This window comes from Channa argus, chromosome 7 (genome assembly GCF_033026475.1).
Source record: "Channa argus isolate prfri chromosome 7, Channa argus male v1.0, whole genome shotgun sequence".
NCBI lineage: Eukaryota > Metazoa > Chordata > Actinopteri > Anabantiformes > Channidae > Channa > Channa argus.
Window position 1 is genome coordinate 12,604,152 of NC_090203.1, and position 25,728 is coordinate 12,629,879.

The window sequence follows — 25,728 nt, forward strand, 5'->3', positions numbered from 1 at the left end:
ATGGGCCAGTTAGAGATGAGTGATCACTGGGGACCGGCGCAAACCAAACGCACGGCGGGATATTTATTTGAAACTTCATTTAGAAATTATAGATGTATTACTTATAGAAGGTTGGGACACTGTCTTTCTTGACTGCAGCCTAATAATATAATAGTTCGAGCGGACGGGAGCAGGCTCTTCGGCAGCAGCTGGAGGTTAGGACGAACACTTACTTTGTGACACTGGATATATAGATGTCTCATTAATTTAAAATGTTCTCTGGTGACTTTGGTTTAACCACATAACTACACTCAAGGAGTGAAATCAAACCATCCCTAATTGTCACTAACATCCGAATTACACCAGAAACTACAGTTGCAAATGCTGAGAGCTGTTTTTTGTGCAACATGATATTGTTCCACTTCTGAACACTGTGCTGGAAATGTTCCTCCATGGACATCAGATACCTGCTTGTGAATGTGAAAAAGCCAGTTGATGTGCCAAAGCTGCAATGCTATCCTGTTTCTAAACAAACTCAGCACTTTCTACATGTTAGACATTTAGCACACTCAGTCATACCTGTTCTTTTACAGAAGCTTTTATCTTACTCCTTGTGGATTTATATTATTAAGGTGTATTTCTAAAATGAGCTCACTCACACATAGAGCTGATATTAAAGAATACAGTATCTCATCATGTTGGTGGTTGGGTTGTACAGTAGGGTTAATATTAAGGTAGTGTAAGGTTTCCCCCCAGCCTGAATTTAATTGCATCACATTTCATTATTTTGTTCTTCCTTTACCGGTTAGTATCTGACTCTACAGAGAGCTACTTGGTCATCACCCACTAATAATAGGGCATAAAAAGAGTCCAGGTATTACCTCACATCTGCATCAGGCAACAAAAATGTAGGATTCAAATGAGAAAACCTAAACTGAATATTTTAACCTGAAAATTTGAATGAACCCTTCACTTATTACAAGGTTGTGTGCCTGTACTCGTCTAGTACAGCATGGCTGTCTGTACGTTACAACTATGACACAATGCCTAATGAATTAACACAATGCCTTTTGTTCTTTTTAAAATAATTAAAAATGATCAGGAGAAACTAAAACATCTTTAACAGTTATACTGTGAAACCACTAATCACTAGCAACAAAGATTGATGTGCAGAATCCAACTGAGGGAATTTAAGGTTTGTTGAAGTTTTGAAAGTTTTAAAAGCAAAGGTGTTTTAATGGCCTTAACACTGTTACTCCAATGTTTCAGTAAGGTAAGCTTTGGCAAATAAAATGTATAATATAAGTACATCTGGGAGAAAAGGTCACTCTCTTCCCTTTTCACTAGGCCTATTCCTTAACATTAACAATGTTTTGTTTGAGCTATTGTATGCAATTTAATTATTGAGTTAATCCTATAAATTTTGATAAGATATATGTAGTTTTGATAAGTTATATGTTTGGTATTTGTTTCATGGCTTTCTACGATCATTGTCTTTTGAAAGGAATTGATATTATAAAAATCCTAGGTGGGTGAGTGACAATGGCAGGAAATATTTAGAAGAAAGAAGAGAGATGATATTTCAATCGCAAAAGGTAGGGCCAGTTGTTGTCAGTGTTGCAGGTATAATTAAATATGGAGACAATATAGACAACGGGAGAGCAATACTGAATTTATTAAGAATAACTGGACTAATAACATGGATATAGACTGAGAACATGTAAGACCAATAAGAGGCCATAATGCAACGTAAAGGATGCCAGCAGCCATAAAATCCCAAAGAAGGAGATGGCGATGGCAACTTGATGTGAGGCTGCTGTGTCAAGCCTGGTCTATCAAGGCATGGACTCCACTAGAACTCCAAAGTTATGCTGTGTTATTTATCATGAAGCTATCAGTAGCAGAGGTTTTAAGTCCTTAAAACTGTGAGGCTCCATGGATTGTATTGGTTTTGCCAGCACAACCTGCAGATGGATCTGTAGAACTTCGAGGCCAAGTCAACGCTTCAGACTGGTCGTTGTGTTCCTCAATTTCTTTCAGAGCGACAGTGCATCATCCTGCTGACAGAAGCTACTGCCATCAGGAAATACTGTTTCCCAAAGGGGTGGACTCGGTCAGCGACAATGGTTAGATAAATAGAACATGTGAAAGCAACATCCACATTAATGGCAGAATTCAAGGTTTTCCAGCAGAACATTATCCAAAGCATCACACTGCCTTCTGCTGCTGTCTCTTCCACAGGTAAGTAAATCACACATGCCTAGCCATCCAGATGATGTAAAAGAAAATGGGGTTCATGGGATTTATCAGACCAACCTACCTTTGTATGTGCTTTGTAGCAAAGGAGGCACAATTGCTTTTAAAGCAAATTCATTACTTGCAAGTATAGTTATGTTATCTAAAGATAATACTTTGTTTGCAATACCACTTGCCTGACTGATCTACAGTGTTATGTGTCTGTGTGTAAGAGAGTGAGGGAGATGGTAAGAAATTAGAGTGACAAAGAAAGAGGGGATGGAGAGTAAAGACAAAATGTTATGGAGTGACATAATGGGCCAATATAAGATTCTGATTTCAAAGTTTTCTTCATGTCTCTACAACAGGCAGATTTAGCCAGTCAGGTTTCGACATCAGGAGACACCACACACTTCACTGCTGTTAATGGTCTCCCACAACAGTTGCATTCTTCCTGAGACAGTTTTTGAATAAGATCTTTGAATGTCTAATAAAAGGCAGCCTACGCTTTTCTTTTTCGTGAATATTCTTTCAGATGGTGGAAAGAGGAAGGAAAATTTTTAACAAACTAAACTGGGTATTAGTTTCTTTACAGCATTATCAGTGTGGCTATGAAAAAACCATTTGTTCTCCCAATCTATTCCAATTCATTGCTTTTTAGAAGTCTTTGTTTGATGTTTTCTACAGCTGGATCAGAATGGTAACACATAAGTTAAGAAATTTACAAACCACTGTACAGCATTACTATTCATCAAGCAGAATCCTAACATCAATAATAAGTGGTGTTGCTGCAATTCTAATGTACTAATAGTCTAAGACTCAGATTAAAGATTTAGTTGGTAGGCTCTCCAATCAAAGTTGCAGCAGCCTTTTAATACATGAGAGACAAACACTCACCCCAATTTGTTCTGTCTGTTCTAAAATATAAAACTATGCTAACTACTATGCTAGTTCTTTTCTCCGGTGCTCTTATTAAATCAAGTTTGGGGAGTAGACATCTTCATGTGCAACAAACCAGGTCTTGCTGTTTCTTGAAGATCTGAAGGGCTTTTCTTTACACTCATTGCAAAACCTGTTTGTTTACTTAAGATTTGACAATTTACCAAAACCATAATGAAGTGCAAACTGTGACCCCATAGTTGTAATGAACCAAACTGTGAATTTCAAGGTCTGTTGCACCGCTAAAATGTGTACATTGAAATATAAACCCTTGGCCTGCTGTATTATAGATGACTGTTCGCTTATAATTCATCTGAAAGGATGATTGTATTTAATCATACTGTTAAGAAAGTAAGATCAGTAGAGTGGGTGTTGTAGCTGCGGGGCTACTCATTTAAATGGTCAAATTTCATCACCCCCCACTGCAGGCCCTACAACTCAACCCTGTTTTACATGTTCATGTTTAGTAGTGGTTCACTGGCATGAAAATGTAGCAAAAAACAAACAACTATCAGTCTGCCTGACGTCAATAGGTCAACCAGTCCTCTGAAGTCTTGGCCACAGCCGGCTGGGGTATCGAACTGTGGACCTTCTGGTTATGAGGCGGCAGCATTAGCCGCTCCAGACCATGCTGCCTGAAAACACTGAGGACGAGTGACAGATGTCCTCACAAGGCCACAAAATGAACATTTTGTGTCAATGTCCTGTTTGAGTCTCTTTAGGTACTTCTTTAAAAAGTATCATCTGTGACTAAGAGTGTACGTCACTTTGTTAAACTCCATTCTCCAATTAAACTAAATAATAGGAAAACATTGATTGGTGTGTGTGAACCATCTTTTTTATGCACTGGAAAATCCAAACAGATAAAGCTATAAACCAAAGAAAGTATCTCATGGAAATCTTGTGTATAGGCAGGCTCACTCGTGTTCGGTGGTTCCAAGATTATCCACCCCAGAGATCGTTGTATAACAAAACACTGAATATTTACTCAATTCCACGTTCCACAATTGAGCTGATTACAAATCATTTCCACTAAACAAGGTAAGAAACCGTGTACCTCCACAGCTACAAACTTAACTTTCCACCGCTAACTTGTAGTCAGTTCCTTCCATGAGCTCATAGTAGCTCAGGTGCACAACTTCTTTCGTAACCAACCTTTTATCCAAACTTCAAAGGCAAACAGGTCAATAGCAGCCACATGATATAATCGATGACATAATCAGTACACTTATACATACACTTCTTAATCGAACTAACCTTGCAATAAAGAAACTGAACAAAAACCGAGGAAGCCTTTCGTTGGCTCATACATCTAGGGAACACGCATTTTAGCCATCTGCAGCAGATGCTTTATAATTTGTTTCAAAGACTGATGTGTTAATGCAACACATTCCCTTATCAGTCACCTTACCACAATATTTTGTGTTTCTCCACTTGCCACCATTTACAAGCATACCGGAAAACAGGCAGATGAAAGATGATGCACAATGTAATAAGATTTCTTCAGCAGAGTAGTGTCTATTCACCAAATAAACATTATTAAATGTCATTATTAAACAACTTAAGAAATAAGACATTTCTTTCTACAAAGGCAAAAGCTCAAATTTCTTTTCACAGTTAGAAAAATTGTGAGAATAACATATACAATCTTTGCATATGTGAATAAATAAACCTTTTTAGAGGAGGAACTGAGCTGCCTGCAGAAAGATAACATTTTGTAAGATATTTTCTTTTAGATTATCTTAAGATGCTGATGTAATTTTCCACAGCATGTATGAGTCAGAGGGGACTTTTGGCAGGAAACCTAAAACCTGCAGCTGTTTCTCATTCACTTCCTGACAAGGTATATTTGCATTGTCCTCAAGAGAAACAGAATCACACACTTGAATGAGATCAAGTAAGTAAGATTTCAACATTTCAACAAAGTTAATTGAGCTTAGAGGACTAGAGTACATAAAGTGTGTGCAACAAGCTTTACAAAGCCAGTTGGATTATTTAGGAGGAAGCTGAGAAGACACCAACATCCTTTGGTAAGATTTTTATATATAGTTTAAAAAAAAAAGAAAAAAAGGACAATGCATATTAATGGAAACTCAGTGCAAATACATGATACAATTTAAATATGCTGGACATAGCTAGAAAGTAATTTTCATCCCTTGTCCTCAAACATAAAAAAACATACCATAAACAGACATACAGTTTATACAAAACAAATTTAAAAAGACAATAAAATCAAAGTAAAATTAATAAAAGACTACACAAAAGTTGGCAACTACATTAGAATCATGTGTAAAGGTGCTGATCTGACTTCCTGTGATGTTCACAGGTTTTTGATGAGATTTTTAGCTGTTTTTTAAAAGCAGATTCAAATGTATGTCTGTAGTGATGTAGTATGTCCAACTTTTTTTGGAAATATTTTTTGCAGACATTATATAATTATATCAATAAACAGTTTTGTGCAGGATATATGCTTTTAAATACTGTAAATATGATATATGTGAAGCTGTGACGGTTTATTATAGCAAAGTAGATAAAAACATTATTACTGCATTATATGCAGCATTTTTCTGCATTTGTATGAAGATTATTAGTGCAGTGTATATATATCATTGCAAAGATAATTGTTCAATTTACTTTAACTTCCATGTGACGCAGAATCAACGATGAGTCACATTCCAGTCATGTAGGTGGCGGTAGTGCGCGGTCACATTTCAGAGCAAATTAACATAAAGGGAGGGAAACGTGCACATTTTGGAGCGAGGACATAATTATGCATTCGCATTTTGTCGCGGTAAACCTAAGACAGGTTAGCCGCAGCAACGCCTCTTACAGCCACACGCTAAAAACTTCACATTGCACCCAGCTGTGGTGAGTATTTATACAGTTTTCGGGGAGACAGAAAACTTTAATTTCCACATTTCGACTTCTCTTACCTCCAGTTTATTGTGTGGAGCACGTGTTTTGTGTGGGTGAATATCATGTGGGATGCCAAAAATTTGTGTGTGTGTTTCATCACCATTTCCTCAATTTTCAGACACCAGGCCTGGCATGACCAAATGGCCATTATTCTGCGTTTGCAAGGCCTGGATGTGAAGGCCAGCACTGAAGATATAAGAAAATTTTTCAAATGTCTTCAGATACCAGAAGGTGGAGTGTACATAGTGGGAGGAAGTCTCAGAGAGGCTTTCATTGCATTTGCCACTGAAAGAGATGCCCAGCTTGCCATGCGGAACACTGGGAATTTCCTCAAAGGGTCGAGAGTTACTCTACATATAAGCAACATGGAAGAGCTGGAGCACAAATTGGAGTCATTGTTAAAGAAGAAGAAGAAGAAACAGTCCCCCAGCCAGCTTACTGGCAAGGGACCTGAGCAATTTCCAGATGAAAGGAGGCCATCTTTGAACGCATGGCCTCATAATCACAACCCTGAAAGTCCACAGCCTTCTATTGCATGGTCACTTGACCCTAACTTGGCCAGTCTGCCCCAGCCTCTTTATACCAGTAACGCAGATTTGCAACCACCACCTGTACAGTCACTTGACTCCAATGCTGCCTTTCTTCTTGGGGTGTACACAGTCCTTCAAGGGCTCCAGTCGTCCCCTCAAACACAAAACAAAGAAACACAGCCAGGAATTGATCTTCTTAAGGCTGACAACACAATTGTGTCTGATGAGCTAAAGACACCAGAGATAATTCTGAACTCAACGCCAGGCTATGTTAGGCTCTTTGGTCTGCCATCCTCAGCTACAAAGGATGACATCTGCCGCTTTTTCAGAGGGTTGACAGTACAGGAAGCCATAGTGAATGTGAAGTTGGGACTTAGCCATGGCTGCCTTGTGAAGTTTGCAAGCATGCAGGATGCATGTGATGCTCTTGGCTTTAACCAACAGTCACTGGGGGCTATTTGCGTGGAGGTACGTGGAGCAACTGAGAAGTTGTGGAACAGTGCGCTGCAAGAGTGTGAAAATTCTGACAATGAGGAAAGAGTGAAATCCCATGATAACCCTGTTAGGGAAACTGCAAAACACAGACCCACTCCTGCACTGCCCCTCAACAGGCAGTCTGTCAAAAGGTTGCCATCTAAAATGCCAAAAAGGCCAAGACCTGACTGTGACTCTGGTACATTATCACATACTGTGGAGTATATAGTCATGGTCAGGAATCTGTCCAAAGAGATGACAAAGACAGAAATAAAACAATTGTTTGGATGCCCAAACATCTCACACAAAAAGGTACTCCATCTACTTGACAAGGAACGTAATAGAACTGACACAGCGTTTTTAATTTTTAATTGCACTGATGATTATAATTATGCCATGAATCTATCTGGCTGCCATGTTGGCTCTGACATTATTGAGGTATCATCAGTGACTAAGGAAAAGATGAGGGACATGATGGCCAAAACCCTTCCCAGAAGTATTAAGAATTATCTGAATAAGCCCACGAAGCTGCCAAATCTAATAAGAAAATCCCATACAGCTGATACACAAGCAGCACCAAGTTGGAAGCCAGACCTTCTAGCTCATACTTGCCTGTTTGTTAGAAACATGCCTGCACATGTGCAGAAAAGCCACATAAAAGAACTGTTCAGCAAATACAAAGTAAATAGGGATAATATCAGATTGCTGCACGACAACGAAGGCAAAGGCCTAGGTGAGGCTGTGGTTCAGTTTAAATCAAGGATGCACGCTGCTCTGGCTCTAAAGCTGAATGGTCAGGACTTCCTTGGGTCACAAGTGCTTCTTACTCTCATAAATGTCAAGCAGATGAAGAACATTTTGTCAAGATGTCACTGACAAAGTTTACCAATAATACTAAAATGCAGACACAGTGACCAAAGACATTCTAATTTTACATGTTTCTTTTATTTTGATTTGGAAATGTTTTTCAGTTTGATTGAATTTGAGCTTAATGAAATTATATCATTAGTCAATGTTGAGATTTTCCTCACATTCACTGAATATTCTGTGTATTTTCAAATACATGTTTACAGCTTTTGCCTAGTTTATTAACCATTAACAATGGCACTGTGGACTCAGTTTTACTAATCTCAGTAATCTCTGACTTAGTGGAACAGGATCCACTTTGAAACAACTTTAGAACTATTAGATGAAATGAAGAAATCAACTTCAGTTTAGGATGGGATCCAATGAAGCTTTCTCCTTGAGAAGCTTATACAGTTTAACTCAATGTGCTACATAGTGTACTTACTGAAGCTTTTTCTCCCTGTTCAAGTAGCAAAAACATGTTTAAGAAAACTGTACAACTGCAGTCACCTTTTGAAATACATTTTACAAATTTCTCTCAATAGAACCTTGGGAAATAAATGTTTGTACAAGGGAATCATCAATTATAACTGCTGAAAACATGCATGTAATTTTGTGTAAAACTTCCCAAACTTAAATATTCCCAGATTGTTAAGAAATCAAAAACAAAAGAAAAAGTAGCAACTAAAAATAAAAACTAGACCTAAAAAGCATAAAAAAATCCAAGTTTTCAACTCTTGGATGTCATAACTGATGGACACACAGGACAGAGTTGAGATGATTGAGGAGGGATATCTTCAGATGTCATTTGTAATACCTGGGTGGACCTTCAGAGTATCTAGATGGATCTACAGAAAAACAACATGGGTAGAAATACTGAAATGGACAGGGCAAATAATAAGCCACATGTTTCAGTACAAGTAACAAGAACATGTTTCAAGTGGAAAGAGAGAAAGGAGACTTGCTTATCTACCTGAGAGACTACCTGAATATCGGTCATTACTACTTGGCAGTCTCGAGGGTGTGGAGGGGAAGCTTGCAGAGCCCATGGACAAGCTGTTTAGACTAGAGCCCTGAGAGAGAAATGGAAAGGACATAAATACACTTCAGATACTGATTTGAAACTAGTAAATATGAGAGTGGAACAACTGAAAATTCTGGACACAAGCACACGCTGACTATCATGGCTCATATTGTTCTCAGATCTTCACAAGCTGAAACACTTAGGCTCACAGTGATTATTAATATAGAGAGATGACTGAGATTTAATGACTGATCTTTGATAATTCAGCTTTAAAATTCAGTAATTGAGATCAGGATTGTTGTCTTTCATACCGCTGATACACTCCTCAGTCTGTACTCCATAAGCACATCTGTTAGTTTCTGTGTCACCTTCAGCACCAGCTGTGCATCACTCTCATTCTCAATCCGAAAAGTATCCTAAAAAGACATTGAGAACCCAAAGCAAAACATGTAACACTTTTGTAAATTTGGGAAAGAAATCCATTGTGAAAAATTAGACACATACTAGGTAACTGAGCAGTGTATTAGAAAGGCTGCTACTAGCTGGACCTGCGCCCATCAAGCCTGGCCTGTCCAGTGGCTTGTCCATTAAGCTACTAGCCATTTGGGCACCCCGGTACTCATCAGGATACATTCTGCCTTGGGTATCCTCCAATAAACCACTCCTGCCATAGCCATCTCTTCCAGCAACCGGGCCAAAACCACCTCCTCTAGTTTGGCGCTGACCTATACCATCTAGAAAAGGTCTCTGATCCATTCCAGGGTCAGGGAAATCTGGCCTGGTTGAATAGCCTCCAAAACCAGGCTCCTTGTATTCTCCAATTGGAAAGTCGCACAGAGGACCACCCTGAGGAGGAAACCTTGGCTCGAAGAACCTGGGACCTGTGCAATGGACATGTTCCTCACATTCAAATACATACACTGCAGTACAATAGATGAAGGGCTTACATATATATAGTTGTACACAGAAAATGCTTTATATACAAAAATTATTTACCAAAAGGTGGTCCCTTTAGACCCATCCCTGGAGCAGGTGCAACTTTAGGAGCAGCAGAACCTAAGAGACGAAGCACAGATACATACACAACATAAAGCATCCAACAGGAAATAAGGTATAGCTAGATTAATTTACAGTGGTGCATCTTACGGAGTCCTTTGAAGGCAGGTACATCACAGGGCTCCTTTAAAATCACCTAAAAGCCCAAAAGTTTGTTTAAGAATTTTTTTTTGTATTATGAAAAATGTATAACCAATCTCTGTCAGCCACAATCACTTCCACTGATTATTGTAGGCGAGAAAATCTAGCAAATATTTCACTCACCTTGATTTGTCCCCTCCCCTCTGCCTTCTCCACCTCAGCAGCAACATCTTTAACCATCTTCCTAACAGAAGGGTCTTTGATGGCCTCCTCCTCTTCACAAGTGACCTTGTCGGGATGGATCTTTTTCTGTGTTTGTGGGTGTGTGTGTATATTTATGTAATTTTACATAAACGTAAATTTTACATAAAAATATGTATTTAAAATAGAGCCCAAAGCATTTTGCAACATCATGCCTTTGAGACAGTCTCAAAAAACAGCAATACTTACCAAGTATCTGAAACTGTGTTTCCAGCCTTTCACATGTGCAAGCATATCATGCTGCAAGCGGGAGACGGCACAAAGTTTGCACTGGTAGTGTGGTGGCACAGATTTACTGGGGCTGCGGTACTCCCACACATACTGGAGACCTGTAAACATGTGATGAATACTTAGTGCATTTCAATTTATAAAAGGGAAGGAGGCAATGTTAAAATACTGAAGGAAAAAAGATCCTTTGCTTACCAATAACACATTCTGTGACCCCCTTTAACTGTTTGCTGAGAGAGGGCATGGTCTGGATAATTGTCCCCTTTGAGTACACTGGAAAAACAACATTGTTCAGCACAAACCAAACTTATATAATGGTCCACAACTGATGGGTAGGAAACCTGTAATCAAAACAATGAATGGCAAAGAAAATACTTGAGAGTGTTGTGTTTTTATATCACCTGTAGTGTTTCATTGTTAATTATTATATTCTGTCTATATTAATTGAACCACCAATAAAACTCCAAACTCTTCATGTGTGATTTTACACCTGGGCGGGTGCAATATGGGAACAGCAGTTCTCTGCTAACCCCCATTTAGACCCTCTATAAGTTGCAGACATCAGCTGCTGTGATGCATCATTGCTTCTCACTGTCCCAGCAAGAGAAGTATCACTTCTGTGCTGCACTAATGATGCAGACCAGATGCAAATGCTTAATTTTAAATAAGCAAGTTATGTTTGCTTGGATTATCCAAAAATGTAATGCAATACGTTTTCACTCCAGCCAGGGTAGCACAAGCAACTGACTGTTTATACAACCATCAGAGCACTAAAAGTGCATTAACACATCAGCAACCATCACTGATGGTTGTCCCACTGTTTTAAGACCACATGTAGTTGTCACTAGAGACCAATGGAGCTTTGGGTGCTTGTCTTCATCATATAATTATATTGGGAGAATTGATTTACATTTATAAAATTGGTATGCACTCACTGGCCACTTATTAGATACACCTGATTAACTGGTTACTGATAACACCATTATCTATTCAGCCACTCACACTGCAGCAAATCTAAGCATTTAAACATATTGACATGGTCAAGATGAAGTCAAAATGCTGCTTAAGTCAAACTGAACAACACAGTATGGAAGAAAGGTGATTAGGTTACTTTGATTGGTCCATTGTTGCTGGTGCCACATGGTCGTTCCAAGAATTTCAAAGACAGATCTACTGAAAGTCTCACATACAACTATCTCTTAAGGTTTAAAGAGCATATTCTGAAAAGAAAAAAATATCCAGCGACCAGCAGTTCTCTGGGCAAAAATGCCTTGTTGATGCCAGAGGTCAGAGAAGAATGGCCAGACTGGTTTGAATTGATAGAAAGTATCAAGTAGTAAGTAGGTTTTAAATAGTAAGTAGTCCTAGTAACCTAAAATAAGAATGTGTTACAAAGAAGGTATGTAGAAGAGCATCTGTGATCTCACAACAAATCAAACCTTGAAGCAGATTGGCTACAGAAGTAGAAGATCTGACCAGGTGCCACACCCGTCAGGTAAGAAAAAGAAATTGAGCCTTCAAGTCACTAGAGCTTACCAAGATTGGACAATAGAAGATTGCAAAAACACAACTTGATTTCTGCGGTGACATTTGACAGGAATAACATGATGCCATCATGTCAATATGGACCAAAATCTCTAAGTAATGTCTCCGGAACCCTGTATAAAAAGGTGTGCCTATTAAAGTGGCAAGTAAGTGTATATTCTAATCCATTTAAATAAATTTTGTACATAGAAAATGTGTCAAAATACTGGAAAATATATAGAAAGATTATTTCTGCATTGACTAAAACTGATATCTGAAGACTGAAACCGTAAATGGCACCACAACAGTCCCCATCTCTGAAGGTGTAGGTCTCAAAGAGTGGTGAACATGCCACCACCCATGACATGAAGCAAGGAAATCAATCTCAAGCTTCAACTCTTAGCACTGGAAGTGCCACCATGTGTACAGGACTTACCTATGTCAGCAGAATACTGCGGCTGCTTTCTCTGTCAATGGAGGGAATAAACCCACATGAAGGAGAGAGACACATACAGGCATTAGTGACAGGATGACACTTAGCAGAGGACTGAACTCCTCGTCCATGTCCGCCACGCTATATGCCATTATTTTCGTAATTCCTTATGACCGCTGCATCAAGCAGTGACAGTCATAGAGACAAAAATATAAATAGTCTAAAATCATGTAGTCTTGTTGTGAGTGTAAATTCTCATTAAATGAGAATATGGAACAGCAACACCTCTTCAATAGTCAAAAAAGAAAAAGTATTGAACGTACTGAATTCAAGCTAAAACACAATGTTAAACATGCAAACATATCTACACTGGGCACATTAAACAATACTGAGGTCAAGACCTCAGTAGAATGAACTGCATCTATGCTCTTCTTCCACTGAGTATTGTGTTCTTTCTGGTGCTAAATTTGACAGGTGAAAACAGCAAACAACAGTTGATGTGATAGCAACATAGCATTCGCCTTCTTTTTAGGAAGAGTGTTGCTGATCAATAACACTGCTGCTATTTATGATATTGTTTTTTAAATTAATGTAACACACTGGGAATCTATCCAGTTTCTGAATTGGACTTTTTTTTTTTTTTTTTTTAAACATGCTGGTGTTGAAAGTACCTACAATGAGAGCACCAGTGATCTAAACTTGAGCAGCAAGTAAACATTACTTGATGGTCCCACAGGTGGCATTTGGTTATAAAAAGGGTATCTTGTGAAAATGTGTGTAGAGTACAACAGTACCTCTAAAGAGTAACTTAATTAACAGCAAGCTGATTTACTTCGAAACAGTGAAAATGTCTATATATATATATATATTAGCTACAAACTAACAATGCAAAAATGAAAATGTCTTCTACCCCAATGCTGCATGTGCATTCTTGATTGTTTTAAAATAATAAACCTGTATATAGATAAGCAAAGAGTTGTCTTTAATGCATCCATGGAGACAGTATAAAATAAAAAAATAATAAATAAATCAGCCAATCAAAAAGGAAGCTTCATGTAGCTCTGTAAAATATCAGAATACAATTTTCCTTAGCAATTTTGTATTAGCTGCAAGGATACTCTGTGTTGTAGCTTAAGTAAGAGGTCCTGCTAAAGATTATGTCTTACTAGTTTTGAGTGTGGCAGCACTCAAACATAAAAATGAGTAATCTCCCATTGGATATTGGTTCAAAGAACCAGGTTCACATCACGTGTAAAGCTTAAAGTAATATAGAGAAATAAAACAGTTTCAAACCAGCAAGGGCATCTTTTCTTTGTAAAAAAAAAAAAAAAAAAAACACGCCTGTAAAAAAAGGCTAATGAGCCCCAATGAGCCAGAGTTCAAATACAACCACTTCAGAGCGCACAGAAGCACCCAAGTCAACCAGCCAAGGACTGCTGCCACCGCCTGTCTTGCAATTGGGCATCACAAGTGCCAGTGTATAATGTCCATACAAAACAAAGTGAAGGAGGACCTCAATTATAAGCGGTCAGCATTGTTCAGGGGAAGTTATGCGATATGTGTGCATCTAATGTCGTGTGTGCAGCGTCCGTGTGAATCATACCTTGGCATTTCTCTTTTGATTCTGCTGCGGCCCATTTTTAGGTGACGGCTGGTTTACTGGAGTCTGAAACTCCATGTTCTCAATTTCTTCACCTTGAGACAAAGGAAGAGAACATATAACACATATTAATTAAAGAGAGAATTATGCTACTTACGCTACTGCATATTTCAACTATGCAGACACTTGGCGAAGTTCACCTTCAATGAATTTGAAGGGAGAAAACGAATCTCCCAGATTAAAAAAAAAGTGGTTTGAAATGTTCCCGACAGCATTTAAGGAAGCTATTGCAGTAAAAATCTGTAACACCTTATTAGTACATATTGCAAGATTTTTTCCCCAAAAAATGTGCATGTACTAAGTGAGCTCAGATAAGTATAAAGTTAATTTGAAATATCTAGGAAACAACAATTGCTCTCTTTCTAGATCAGATCTATGTCTTTATTACACAGAAATTGTCTACAAATAGGGTGTAACAGGCCACTGGGCCATTTTCTGTACTACTCCTGTTGACCACGCTGCATGCACTTTAGAGATGGTCCCTAACTTCATCCTATCATTTCCCTGTGAAACACTGGCTGACGCAAAGCCTTTTTAAATACCTACGCTTCAAACACGGATCGTGGGGTGATGAAAAAACTGACACGCGATCAGAAACATTTTTATCCGTAATGCACAACAAATCTGGTGGAGATTAGTTTTCTGCCTTCACATTTATTGAGAATGGACTTCGCCAATCTGGATATCCAACTGTCTACAACACGGTTTCGTGTAATTTCAGGCCTTGCCGAGCCCCTGTTTGACTGGTTTGTATTAACACCACACTAGCTGTTAAGAAAACCTAAGCAAACCCAAATGCGGAATGTAACGTGTATCCCCACTTGTTAGACAGAAGGTTATAATTACCTATGGAACCCGTGAAATGTGTAAGTACACTGCAAACTCCTTACAATACAAGGTCGTCAAAATATTATTCTTCTTCGTCGCTTCCTCGTGCTTCTGCTTCTTTCTCTGTTTCTTATTTGGCAGTTTGCAAACCATTATGAAATTAGTGTGGTGCCACCTACCGGAACGGTTACCCCGTAACTCTATTTTATTATAATCTTGACCTTTGACCTTTTTAATTTTAATAACTAGCCCTTCATTCTTACTGGATTTTACAGCATTGGGTATCTTGTTGATTTACTGCCACCCTCAGGTTTTACTTCTTCTCAATGTCACGTTACTCTTAATTCTTTAACTACTCTGTTGTGTCCCAACCTCCATATTTGACTACTTTTTGATCATTTCTTTAAGGATGAAAGGTAGACTGAATAAACCTACAGGGAACAGGCCCACAGCACCTGGTCTTGTTTGGCAAAACAGTGACACATAATAACTTAAGTAAAATACTAGACAATACTAATACTAGTGCAATCCAAAACAGCGGGTTTTCCAGAAATTCTGTTTAACCAAAGTTTAATTTTCAGTTTATAAATTGAAACTGTCAGAAAGGTGATATTTCCGTGATGTGTTTATTATTGAGGTCATAATGGGTGGGTGTCATATTAGGAGGTGGTTTTAATGTTTGTAAAGGGGCAAACAGTGCTCAGTTTACAAGATATAGATGTAGTGTGCAGATGATATGGGCAGAGATGTAACATTCATCTTTGGATATATAAGTAAAATGATGATACAGGTGCAAAGTGACTGAGAAGTTACACTTGCATGTAAGCGATAATGTGCTTTCTGTGGCTTTCTCGATTGTTCTTTATCTCTTTCAAAGAAAAAGACTGTTTCCTATATGTGTTAAGTCCTTGCTAATTCTGCTAGTCTTCTTTTGTTTTTGGCTACCATACAATCTGTTCAGGTTTAATCCAGCTGTGACCCTCCGTGCTATTTTACTACCCAGGACATATCCTTGATCTCTGCAGTACAGCTGGCATACAAACCTGTAACATGTGGATAAAGATCTTCTTTATTGTGCAGAGGAAGTTCACCAGTAGCTGTGAGGACAATTTGGGCTGTTTCAGTTTTCAGAGAAAAACAGCTACTAATGTACCTTCTTCTGCATATGGGAGGTGTAGCAGGACCAGGACAGTTTGTAGGGTTATAAATCATTGTAGTTGTGGTTTATCCACTGCTGCAGGAAATGTATATAATACATCTTCTAGCCTAATTGTTCCTGATACTACTATATATACAGGTCAGTCAGGAATTTGGACCTATTATTTCAGAGCCATGTCACCAACAATACAAAAACAGCTTCTAATTATTTACAAAAGTTATCTAGAATAAGAAGTTTGATCAATTTCTTTGTTACTTGGAATTTCTTACTTGGCCAAGTGTCAATCGAACTGGATCACATCTCAGATCTCTGTATTGCTGTCTATTTTGTTAACCTTGCTCTAAAGTATTTCTCTGACCCATTCATAAGCACTGTTAGTTCATCCGCCTCATTCCCTTGTCCAGAGATTTACAACTGAAGCTGCTGAAAGTTTTGTGCAACTTCTTTTAGGAGCCGTAGAAAATCGGAAACGCAGGTGTTATCGTAATACACGATACATTACCTGAACAATTGTTGAACAAAAGTTTCCGATTTTCTACGGCTCCTAAACACACGTTTCAGCGAGAATTGGATATCTGTGTTAACGCCAGTTTAAAAAGAGCTTAAATTAATTAACGTTAATCACCAATCCTTTACAACAAAACCAAACAGAGCAGACATTCGGTATATAAAGTAATTAAAAGAAGTGCACATAAAACAGCACATCGTAAGACGATGTAAAAGACCATTGGAACATCATCAGGCACTTGCGCAGACAACTATATGCGGTGCACTGGTTTTATACACCAAGATTTACCGTAACATATTTCTGGAGAAACCTTGAATCATGTATTAAAATGTTGACATTTCCATAGGCACACAGGGACAGCCTTTGTATTTCATTTCGTTTAAATACACACTAGTACAATACATGTTGTTGAATATCTTAAAAAATCTCCCGTGGAGCACTTTCAGGGAGGTATTATTTCCGCCGCCGTCAGGACATCTAGCGGCTTGCAAACGTACACACAAAATAAGGACCAGTAGCAACACGAGATGGAATGCATATTTTCCTTTTATATGCATTAATAGCGTTTAGCAGGTTGGCTGGTCTTTGCATTTAGGACACCCAGTGACTGTTTTTATGCTGTTTAAATATCTGGCAGTAGAAGTCAAAGCTTTTGACTGGTAAGTTACGTTATAACAATCATGCATGAGGCTGTACTAGGGTATCGTTAGCTACAAGCTAGCTAATTTAGCTTTCGTTAAAGTAGGTGCTAGCTGCCTATTTGTACTTATGATCTAACCAGAATAATTCCCTGATCTGATTACATTGCTTATCTGTTTGGTATAAAAAATGAAATGCTTCAGCCTCCAAGGATTTACAGTCCAAACGTCACTCAACCATCAGTCCAATCATGGATTCATTGATAATACCTTTTATAGACTGCGGGGATGAAGGCAAAGAAGAAGAAGAGACAGGATGACTTCCAGAAAGTCAAGTTAAAGGTGGGGAAGAAAAAGCCCAGAGCCGACAATGCTACCAGCACCGGCTTTCGCACAAAGGGAATCCACCTACCTGAACAGCTGAAGAAAGACACAAGTGGACCCACCACACACAGACAGCTTGGTATCAATGTAAGACCTTTCTCCTTCTGTTTCAACTGTCAGTTAAACGTACCAGCCAGCATTCACAAAGATATATGTTTTAAGTCTACAGTTTGTGTTCTTTCTCCTCCTTTTATCTACAATGTCATACCTCCTAATGTGCAATGACATTAAAGTCTATTCTATTCGTTTCTATCACACTTCACCAGGACCTGTTGTCACAGCTTCACCATTACAATGCCAATGTGAAACACAGTGCTTTGTTAGGTTTGAGAGAGTTGCTGTCCTCTAATCCGTCACTGTTAGAGCAGCATCTCTCTCGATTGCTTTCTGAAGTGGCAGCTGTTTTCACAGATAAAGATGGCAATGTTCGTGTGGCTGCTACACGTTTGCTCAGGTCAGAAAACAAATATTTCACAAATATAATAATAATAATAATAATAATAATAATAATAATAATAATAATAATAAAAACATATGCAAAATTTTCTTTATCTGTAATAACAAACAATTCAAAACTGTCTCCAGGTTCATTGCACGGTCTGTGCCAGCAGAACGAGTACTCCCATTTTTTCCCCTCCTCAGTGCCCACCTATCTTGTGCCATGACTCACATTGAGACAGCCATCCAAGAGGATGCAATGAATGTGCTTGATGTGCTGCTGGAACACTATCCTGCTCTGTTAGCAGCAAGGCCTGCAGTACTCCTCACTAACTTCCTAGAGCTGATATCTCACAGACAATGTAGTGGAGGAGCCAAAAAGGCCCAGGATACGAAGGGACGGACCTGGGCTCTGTCAGTCTGTCCTAACAGGGCTGTCACTAGCCAACAGTGGAGACTCTCTGTGCTTGTCAGGTACAGAGTAGGCAAAATAATAGATTCTATTTTTTAAAAAAGCCCTGAACAATTCTGACTAAAACCGTGTTTGTTTACTTCATGTTTCAGACTTGGACACTTTCTGCAGGCCGTAGTTGAGGAAAGACCATTGGAGGTAGGTGACATTTCTGTCTCAACAGCAGGAGTGTTTGATTCCAGTGGAGAGAGCCGGGTTACACCTCTGCATCTCAGTTGGGAAGAACTCACCTACAGCAAGGTCGGAGTTAAGGTGTATGAGAATTCTGGGGTCAAACCTACTCCACATTCTACATTTAGACTCAGGTATTCGTCATCTCAGCAGTCTCACTAGATACCATATTGTGACTATCACAAAGAGAATATTTGTCAGCTTAAAATGTGACTGATAATTAACCCTAATTTTTAATTTTGTTTCAATGTGACTGTGTAGGCCTGAGGTAGATCCTGGAGCCACAGTAGGTGAAGGTCTGAACTCTGTTGAGGCCGTCCAGAGCTTTGCAGCTACACTGGTTCCTCTTCTGCTGGAAGTGTGGGTCGAGGCCTGTGCTAGTGACTGTCCCTGGAACAACACTGAGGGCGTACACTTGCTTACCCCAGATGCCATGTCAGTAATGTTCCAGGTGTTGTCTATTCTGCAGCTGCTGAGAAAACTGGCACCACAACAGGACCACCAGGATGTACTGGTGAGATGAGGAATACAAAATATCATTGTCTTTTTATTATTTTTTGTTCAAAAAAAAAAAAAAGAGGATTGCTAAAAATGACAGACTCTCTTGTATTAATATAGGATGCATGGTTTCGTAAAGAATACCTGGGAGATTTTAAGCAGCATTTCATGAAAAACTTTCCCTATGGTACTCGGGACACACCCAAACATAAAAAGAAGGTTGATCTTAAAAGGTAAATAATATCAGTATTAATATATGACATAAACATTTAACCAAACGATTTAACCACAATGCATTGTGATAAATAAACATTACCTGTGATTCATCTTTGACTCCATCATTCATCTTACGTTCTTGCTTTCAGGAGTAAACAGGCTACAGCTGTTTCAGGTCTGACTGTAGAGCCTCTAGCCTTAAATATCACAATTTGCCAGGTCATGGTGTCACTCTGCCAGAGGCAGGGACTCAGCCGAGAGACTGACGGGGACTGGATGACCCCACTGCGGACGTTTGTCCGGGACACTCTGGGTAGTGGAGTGAAACTTAGCTACAGACAACTGCACATGCTGCTGTGTACTGTGTGGAAGATGGTGCTCACACAGAGGAGCAAAGGTAAGCCTGTAAAGTGTATTTGTGCATGTCTGATTTAATTAACACAGCAGCAGAAATTCAATGGGAACTTGGTTTGCCATGCACAGCCACAAATTGTGTATCAAGCATAGTTGAGTGTGGGAAGATTTTGGGTGTGTTTTGTTTGTGAAATAGGTGAAGAAATGTATAGTGTCCTGTCATTGAAAATTAAAAATGTGCTTGTATTCACGCAGCAGTGACAGAGGACCTGTTGGCAGCAGTATATATCTACTATAAGCAGAGGCACCTGACTCTACAGACACGATCTCTTTTGCTGTCTTTCTACAGCAAGCTCTACTTGCAGGAACAAGGACATGCACATATAGCCAGGTAACAGTCTTTAAACTTAAGAGTTACACTTCTTGCACAACTGTATTGATGAGAACTTAAATACTAATAAAGTCAGTGTCTCTAACACTTCAAAACCTTTTAAAATGGACATTTTGGATATAAACTGAAGCATGGTTATGAAACTACACATCTTATTAATTACATGAAGTGGATTCAGAAGCCCCAAAACATTTTCAGAAAACTTACAATGTTTTTTTTAAAAATAATTATCTACGGGGCGGCTGTAGCTCAGTTGGTAAAGGCAGTCATCCACTGACCACAGGGTCAGATCAGATTCGATCCCCGGCCCTGGCTATATGTCGAAGTGTCTCTGGGCAAGACACTGAACCCCTAATAGCCCATCCCCAGCTGTGCAGTGCCGGTCCCAGCCTGGTAGAAATTGGGGAGGGTTGCGTCAGGAAGGGCGTAAAAATGGTGCCAAATCAACAGCGGACAATGATCCGCTGTGGCGACCCTGAACTCATGGGATAAGCTGAAAGGACAAAAAAAAAAAACATGTACATTAGCACATGTTGTTGCTCTCCTTATCAAAGCCCAGATGAATATTTAAACCCTTTAGCTGTGTATTTATATGTGAGTATGTGTTTCATGTGCGCTTCTGCGTTTTCTCTCATTGAAGGAGTAAGGTGCTGTGTCGTTGGCTGGCTTCTCTTCCTGTGCAGTTGTCGCAGCTGGGCCACCGTAACCCGGCTCTATCTGCGCGACTTATCCTATCCATCCAGGCTGCCGCTTCTCGAGGAAACAAGGACCTGCTCCACAGCCTGCAGACACATGCCTGCAGGCTCTACGGTACACACTCAATTAGATGGAGAAAAAGACCAGATAAATATGATTTTGCACCACCACCGGTTTCCTCGCACAGTTCAAACACATGCATGCTGGGTTAATTGGTAAATCTAAATTGCCCATAGGTGTGAATGGTTGCCTGTATATATATCTCTGTCACCCTGTGATAGACTGGCGAACCTGTCTAGGGTGTAACCCCTCTTTCCCCCGATGACAGCTAGGGTGGGTCAAGTGAGCACCTTGCATGGCATCCCCCGCTGTGTGTGTGTGTGTGTGTGTGTGTGTTAATGAGAAGCAACATTGTAAAGCTCTTTGGATAAAACCACTTTATAAGTGGCCATTTGTGGTGGTATAATCCTATGTTATCCACTCCACAAGACTTTGGAAATTTGAACTGCAACCAGAGCAGTAATAAGACAGAGCTAAGAGGATGGTCCGATAGTTAGACTGGTGTGTGCCTGGGGGGGTTGGTTGGGTCGGTGCTCTGTATAGAAACTGCCGCAGAGCCAGCATTTCACGATCACAAGAGTCCTTTTGTCTGAAGGCTTCTGACATCAGCATGTGCGTCAGACCAACAAAACACCACGCACACACATCTGAGCCTTCACTGTAGTGGCCATGCCTGTCTGCCACTTTTTTTTTTTGTTAGTTTGTTTGTCTCAACCACTCTGGAACATAGGCTGGTTTTACTGGTATCACTCTAATTCTCTTAATAGTACTTCATGTTAGATTTACAGAGGGTGCTGTGCATTGCTGTATCTATGTAATTAAACCTGGTTTTTGTGTGTAGATCCACAAGAAGGTGTTGTCGTGCTGTTACCAGCGGAGATGCAGCAAAGAATGGTGCAGTTGCTCTATTTCATAAACAAGATGTCCCAATCTCTTCTGGCGAACTTAAGCTGCTGCTGCACCACTGGACGAATCTCTGCCAGCCTCGCCGCTTCCCTGATTCGTATCATACACTTTAGGTGAGCTTGAAAATTGCCACTAATCTATGGAGCGCACAAAAACTCACTTTATTGAACATTTCTGTTTGTGATAAAGATGTTTAACAGTGGGTAAATGTCCCTGCTTTTGCATTCAAACATTAAACTTCTCTGAGCACTCTAGTGAGCCTCCATTAGATGGCAGTGTTACACTTTCACAGATGAATCACTGGCTTTTTCTCTAGTTCCTAATGGGCATTTGACAGGTGCTGATGTTGATGCCCTATAAATGAGATATTCATCTTAGTGATAATAAAATCAAATCATTTTTTTCCCATTACACACCAACTGCTTACTTTTACGTCTGATGGTGTGTATGGGGCTGTGTGCATCTGACCTTTTGCTTATGTCAGTGGGGCAGTGTTATACAAATTTTGAGTGGATGGAGTGCTGAGTTCAAATTGGACTGGATGTGTGTGTAGTGGCTATGATACAAAGAGCTCTTTGGGAGGCTGGAATGCAGCGTCGTCATGGAGTATTGAGAAAACTGTCTGCATGTGCCTCCTGGGCTTCACAAAACACACTGTTATTCACGCACATTTCCTACTGTTACAGATCTATCCAACCCTCAGGACAAGGAACAGTTTTTCATAACTTTATTTCAGTGCACTCTTACGCTCAGTATTGTGCTCTTACAAAACACAGCATGACTAAGCCTAGGAGATGTAAGTAAAGTAGAAAAATGTTAGGAAAGAATAATTGAATTATTAGTTTTGATTCAAAGATAATAATTCAGAAGCAGTGTATAAATTGAAAAATGCTAAAACTTGATGATATGTTGCTGTTTAACGTGCGTCTTGCACATTTATAAAATGTGTATTTTAAATTGTATTGTTCTCTCTGATCATATTCTCCAGGTCGTCTTTAAGTGGGTGGTCAGTTGGGAGCCAGGAAGTGGCTCTAGAGGACGTGGACTACATCAGCTTCCTCTTCTCCACCCTCACAGGCTTCTCTTCTGATAAGCTCGCCTCTCTGCAGGAGGCCGACGATGAGAGCACCCTGCCTCGCTCTCCTCTCTCACCCCTCAGCCTCTACCCCACCCCACTGGAACAGTTCACACACCACTGGGACATTGTTGAGGTGCATTCACTATAGCCTAAATCTCTCACACATCCCTTTTAATAAAACCACTGCCACTCAGAAAAATTAATTTAGAAGGGACAGAGACAAGAGATTAAGGAAAAGGAAGAAAAGACATTGTTTTAAAAATTGAAAAGTGTTGATATTCTGGACACAGCTGTGGTCTGACAGTACCCCCCAGTCTCTCTGTCTCTCTTATAGAGCTCAGAGGATGGAAGCTTTATCGTGGCTCTTCAGCTGAGAGGGGAACCTTTATCGTGTTGCACAGGTTGCAGATGCATGGTTATCGGGCATAGTGGATATGCACAAATGCTAATGAGAGCCAAAGGCATGATGGGAGTATGACATTTCTGTACAGAAATTACCCTTAACATAACTATACCCTGAGGCAAGTGTATGTGAGAAAGTGGGGGCTTATAATCACTAATTCAGCTCCTCAATTAGGCCTCAGATCCTTCCTGTCTCATCTCCCTGTCGGAGTCAATCACAACCATGTGGTGGGATAGAGGATGGAGGGGTGTGTGCGAGGGGTGGGGGGTTGGTTAGGCTTAAGGGACGGACTGTGTCAACTCTGATTCGACTAATGACACAGGATTGTTTTTAATGACGGGGAGAATGCCAACAGGTGCACAGTCCTCACACACTCTGGGCCGCACGCATTCAAGCACTTTAGCACACGCACATACATAACTCAATTTGATTCAAAACTAATGAGAAAGTAGATTTGGATTTGAAGTTAATGAGGAAAAGTTGAGCCTTATTTTGGACTTTAAAAGAAGTTGGTGAAGTTGCAGCTTTTTAGACTTGAGACTCAGTTTAGGGTGTAAATGTGCATTAATGCCTTTAAACTTCCCTCTGACATCACTATATTAAAAATGTTCTCTGCTTTTAGCTGAAAAACTCCTTCAGATAACCTCACCTGGAGGAGTTTTTCATCATTAGGAGTTTAGATGATGGGGCTTTGGCAAAGCAGGTTGTAATCATAGGCAAACATGATTGTATGAGCAACAAGATGACACAATCTGAACTGAAGGTTCCTCCAAGTGGTGTTTTCTGGAGGAATTGTCAGCTAGAAGTACAGATATTTTGATATAGGGATGTCAATGGGAACTTGCAAAACCAGAAAGTTCACAATCAGTGAAGGCGTCCTTTAAAAGATTCTGTCAAAACAATTGACACGTTCCAAATTCTTCAGCTGGAAAGCACAAACAGACTGTTTTCTAAATTCTAGGATTCTACTGCATTTCAGTAAACATAGTTTTATATTTTTTAACACAGGAATAAAAAAATGTTATTGATGTGTACACTATTTTTTTAATTAATAATTTGATTTATTGATAGGAAGTGTGCCACTGTCTGGAAACTCTGGGTTCAAAGTGTCAGTGCTTTGACATCTTGCAAAATGGGATTTGCAAATATCTGGTAAGAAACTTTTGGTTTGGTTTATTGCATTAACTACTTTTATTATGTTTTAATCCTGTTGTCTTTAGTTGAAAATTGAATTAAGATCCTGCATATGCTTGTTTGTGTTTCACAGACCAAGTTGGTGGTAGTTCCTGATAGTATGGCTGCTGGGCTGCTCAGAGCGGTGTCCAGGTTACTGGACCTGTCGGTCCTGCCCACTGAGCCTGTGCTGCGCTTCTTGTCTCAGTGCTGCCTTAGTCTCCTGGCTCTACTCATCACTCTGCAGCAGGAAGCACCTACTGAAACCAACCACAGAAGGTGTGTGTTGAATGACTTCAGTCCTTCACTTGTCTGTGTTACTAATAATGAATCTTAATAGTAGCTATTTGCTTAACATTTAATTGCCTCCCTCATTGGCAGGGAGGCAATTTGGGGTGCTTGTGTGTCTGCACTGAGCACAGTTCCTCGCTTGTTGCGGATGGTCCTGCAGTTGTTGCATGTTGGAGATCTCAGTGAGGAGGAGCTACCACAGCTTGGACAGATCCTGTTGATATTGCTGCAGCACACACCACTCCACAATCAGCTGCTGACCAATGGCACTCTACTGCAAGAGATCATTCAACAGCTCACGGTAAACACAGCAAACGCACATCACATTCAAAGAATTAATTATTTTTTGTACATCAATTGACTAAACTTTGTTTGTATTTCAGAGATACCCCCGAGGAGCAACGAGGGAGCAGTGGATGACGGACCTGCTTTACAGTTACAGCATCACCGTGGCTCACAGCTCTTCCTCTCACCGTGGAAACCTGGGTCTTCGAGACATGTACTGACACTCACCAGACAAGTACCTGGTGTCTTGCTGAGTTCACCTCTCAAACATCTTACAGTCACTTCGTCAAACACCCACACAATAGTGATGAGGATGTTTTTTTTATTGTGAACGACAATGAATACTCCACATTCTTGTTTTAAGAATCTTAAGCTGCTTCTTTGTTCCTTCATTTTTAGCCTAGTAACAGTTCTTCTTTTGCCTAGTATCACAATGTTGTCCAGTGCTAACTGAGATACCTGGTTACATTTGATTAAATAAAACAACAAAAAAAAAACCACATACATAATAAAGGCAAAATAAATCCAAAACCTTTTGTTTCAATTTAAATTTTATTTTTTATTTTTTTAATACAGCAAAAAGCAAATATTGA

At 39.6% G+C, this 25,728-nt stretch overlaps 3 protein-coding genes across 10 annotated transcripts; 2 read left to right on the forward strand and 1 right to left on the reverse strand.

The window, feature by feature from the left end:
- Nucleotides 1–5,031: 5,031 nt before the first annotated feature.
- Nucleotides 5,032–7,949, forward strand: rbm12ba (RNA binding motif protein 12Ba). The gene is made up of 2 exons (XM_067509644.1): nucleotides 5,032–5,050; nucleotides 6,188–7,949. The coding sequence occupies exon 2, from the start codon at nucleotides 6,210–6,212 to the stop codon at nucleotides 7,947–7,949; it is 1,740 nt and encodes a 579-aa protein (XP_067365745.1). The 5' UTR covers nucleotides 5,032–5,050; nucleotides 6,188–6,209.
- A 47-nt stretch (nucleotides 7,950–7,996) lies between these two features.
- On the reverse strand, nucleotides 7,997–15,172 carry si:ch211-197h24.6 (uncharacterized). Of its 4 annotated transcripts, none has more exons than XM_067509647.1 (12): nucleotides 15,033–15,172; nucleotides 14,130–14,221; nucleotides 12,530–12,560; nucleotides 10,765–10,842; nucleotides 10,531–10,670; nucleotides 10,264–10,389; nucleotides 10,090–10,135; nucleotides 9,940–9,999; nucleotides 9,448–9,824; nucleotides 9,255–9,359; nucleotides 8,893–8,992; nucleotides 7,997–8,767 (listed from the first exon to the last, which is right to left on the reverse strand). In XM_067509647.1, exons 2-12 carry the CDS (start codon nucleotides 14,202–14,204, stop codon nucleotides 8,724–8,726), a joined length of 1,182 nt encoding a protein of 393 aa, XP_067365748.1. In that variant the 5' UTR covers nucleotides 14,205–14,221; nucleotides 15,033–15,172; the 3' UTR covers nucleotides 7,997–8,723. The 4 variants fall into 4 exon arrangements, with proteins under 4 accessions (XP_067365748.1, XP_067365747.1, XP_067365746.1 ...); XM_067509646.1 differs by having other exon boundaries at nucleotides 8,905–8,992; nucleotides 15,077–15,171; XM_067509645.1 differs by having other exon boundaries at nucleotides 15,077–15,171.
- On the forward strand, nucleotides 14,686–25,632 carry tex10 (testis expressed 10). 5 transcript variants are annotated; one of them, XM_067509639.1, is made up of 16 exons: nucleotides 14,686–15,052; nucleotides 17,599–17,790; nucleotides 17,970–18,157; nucleotides 18,289–18,615; nucleotides 18,706–18,918; nucleotides 19,046–19,298; nucleotides 19,403–19,515; nucleotides 19,648–19,895; nucleotides 20,111–20,243; nucleotides 20,884–21,053; nucleotides 21,841–22,018; nucleotides 22,894–23,116; nucleotides 24,458–24,538; nucleotides 24,654–24,838; nucleotides 24,941–25,151; nucleotides 25,234–25,632. In XM_067509639.1, the coding sequence occupies exons 1-16, from the start codon at nucleotides 15,035–15,037 to the stop codon at nucleotides 25,354–25,356; spliced, it is 2,856 nt and encodes a 951-aa protein (XP_067365740.1). In that variant the 5' UTR covers nucleotides 14,686–15,034; the 3' UTR covers nucleotides 25,357–25,632. The 5 variants fall into 5 exon arrangements, with proteins under 5 accessions (XP_067365740.1, XP_067365739.1, XP_067365743.1 ...); XM_067509638.1 differs by having other exon boundaries at nucleotides 14,687–15,052; nucleotides 20,108–20,243; XM_067509642.1 differs by having other exon boundaries at nucleotides 14,687–14,932; nucleotides 20,108–20,243.
- The last annotated feature ends 96 nt before the right edge of the window (nucleotides 25,633–25,728 follow it).

Excerpts from the sequence above, each read along its gene's own strand:
- si:ch211-197h24.6 (XM_067509645.1), bottom strand. The coding sequence starts at position 15,167 with ATGGTTTGCAAACTGCCAAATAAGAAACAGAGAAAGAAGCAGAAGCAC. Across the intron at positions 10,843-12,529 it reads GCAGTATTCTGCTGACATAG|TGTACTCAAAGGGGACAATT; the intron begins GTAAGTCCTGTA and ends TTGTTTTTCCAG. Across the intron at positions 8,768-8,892 it reads ATATTCAGGTAGTCTCTCAG|ATCCATCTAGATACTCTGAA; the intron begins GTAGATAAGCAA and ends GTTTTTCTGTAG.
- tex10 (XM_067509638.1), top strand. Across the intron at positions 22,019-22,893 it reads ATTCGTATCATACACTTTAG|GTCGTCTTTAAGTGGGTGGT; the intron begins GTGAGCTTGAAA and ends CATATTCTCCAG. Across the intron at positions 23,117-24,457 it reads ACCACTGGGACATTGTTGAG|GAAGTGTGCCACTGTCTGGA; the intron begins GTGCATTCACTA and ends ATTTATTGATAG.
- rbm12ba (XM_067509644.1), top strand. The coding sequence starts at position 6,210 with ATGGCCATTATTCTGCGTTTGCAAGGCCTGGATGTGAAGGCCAGCACT.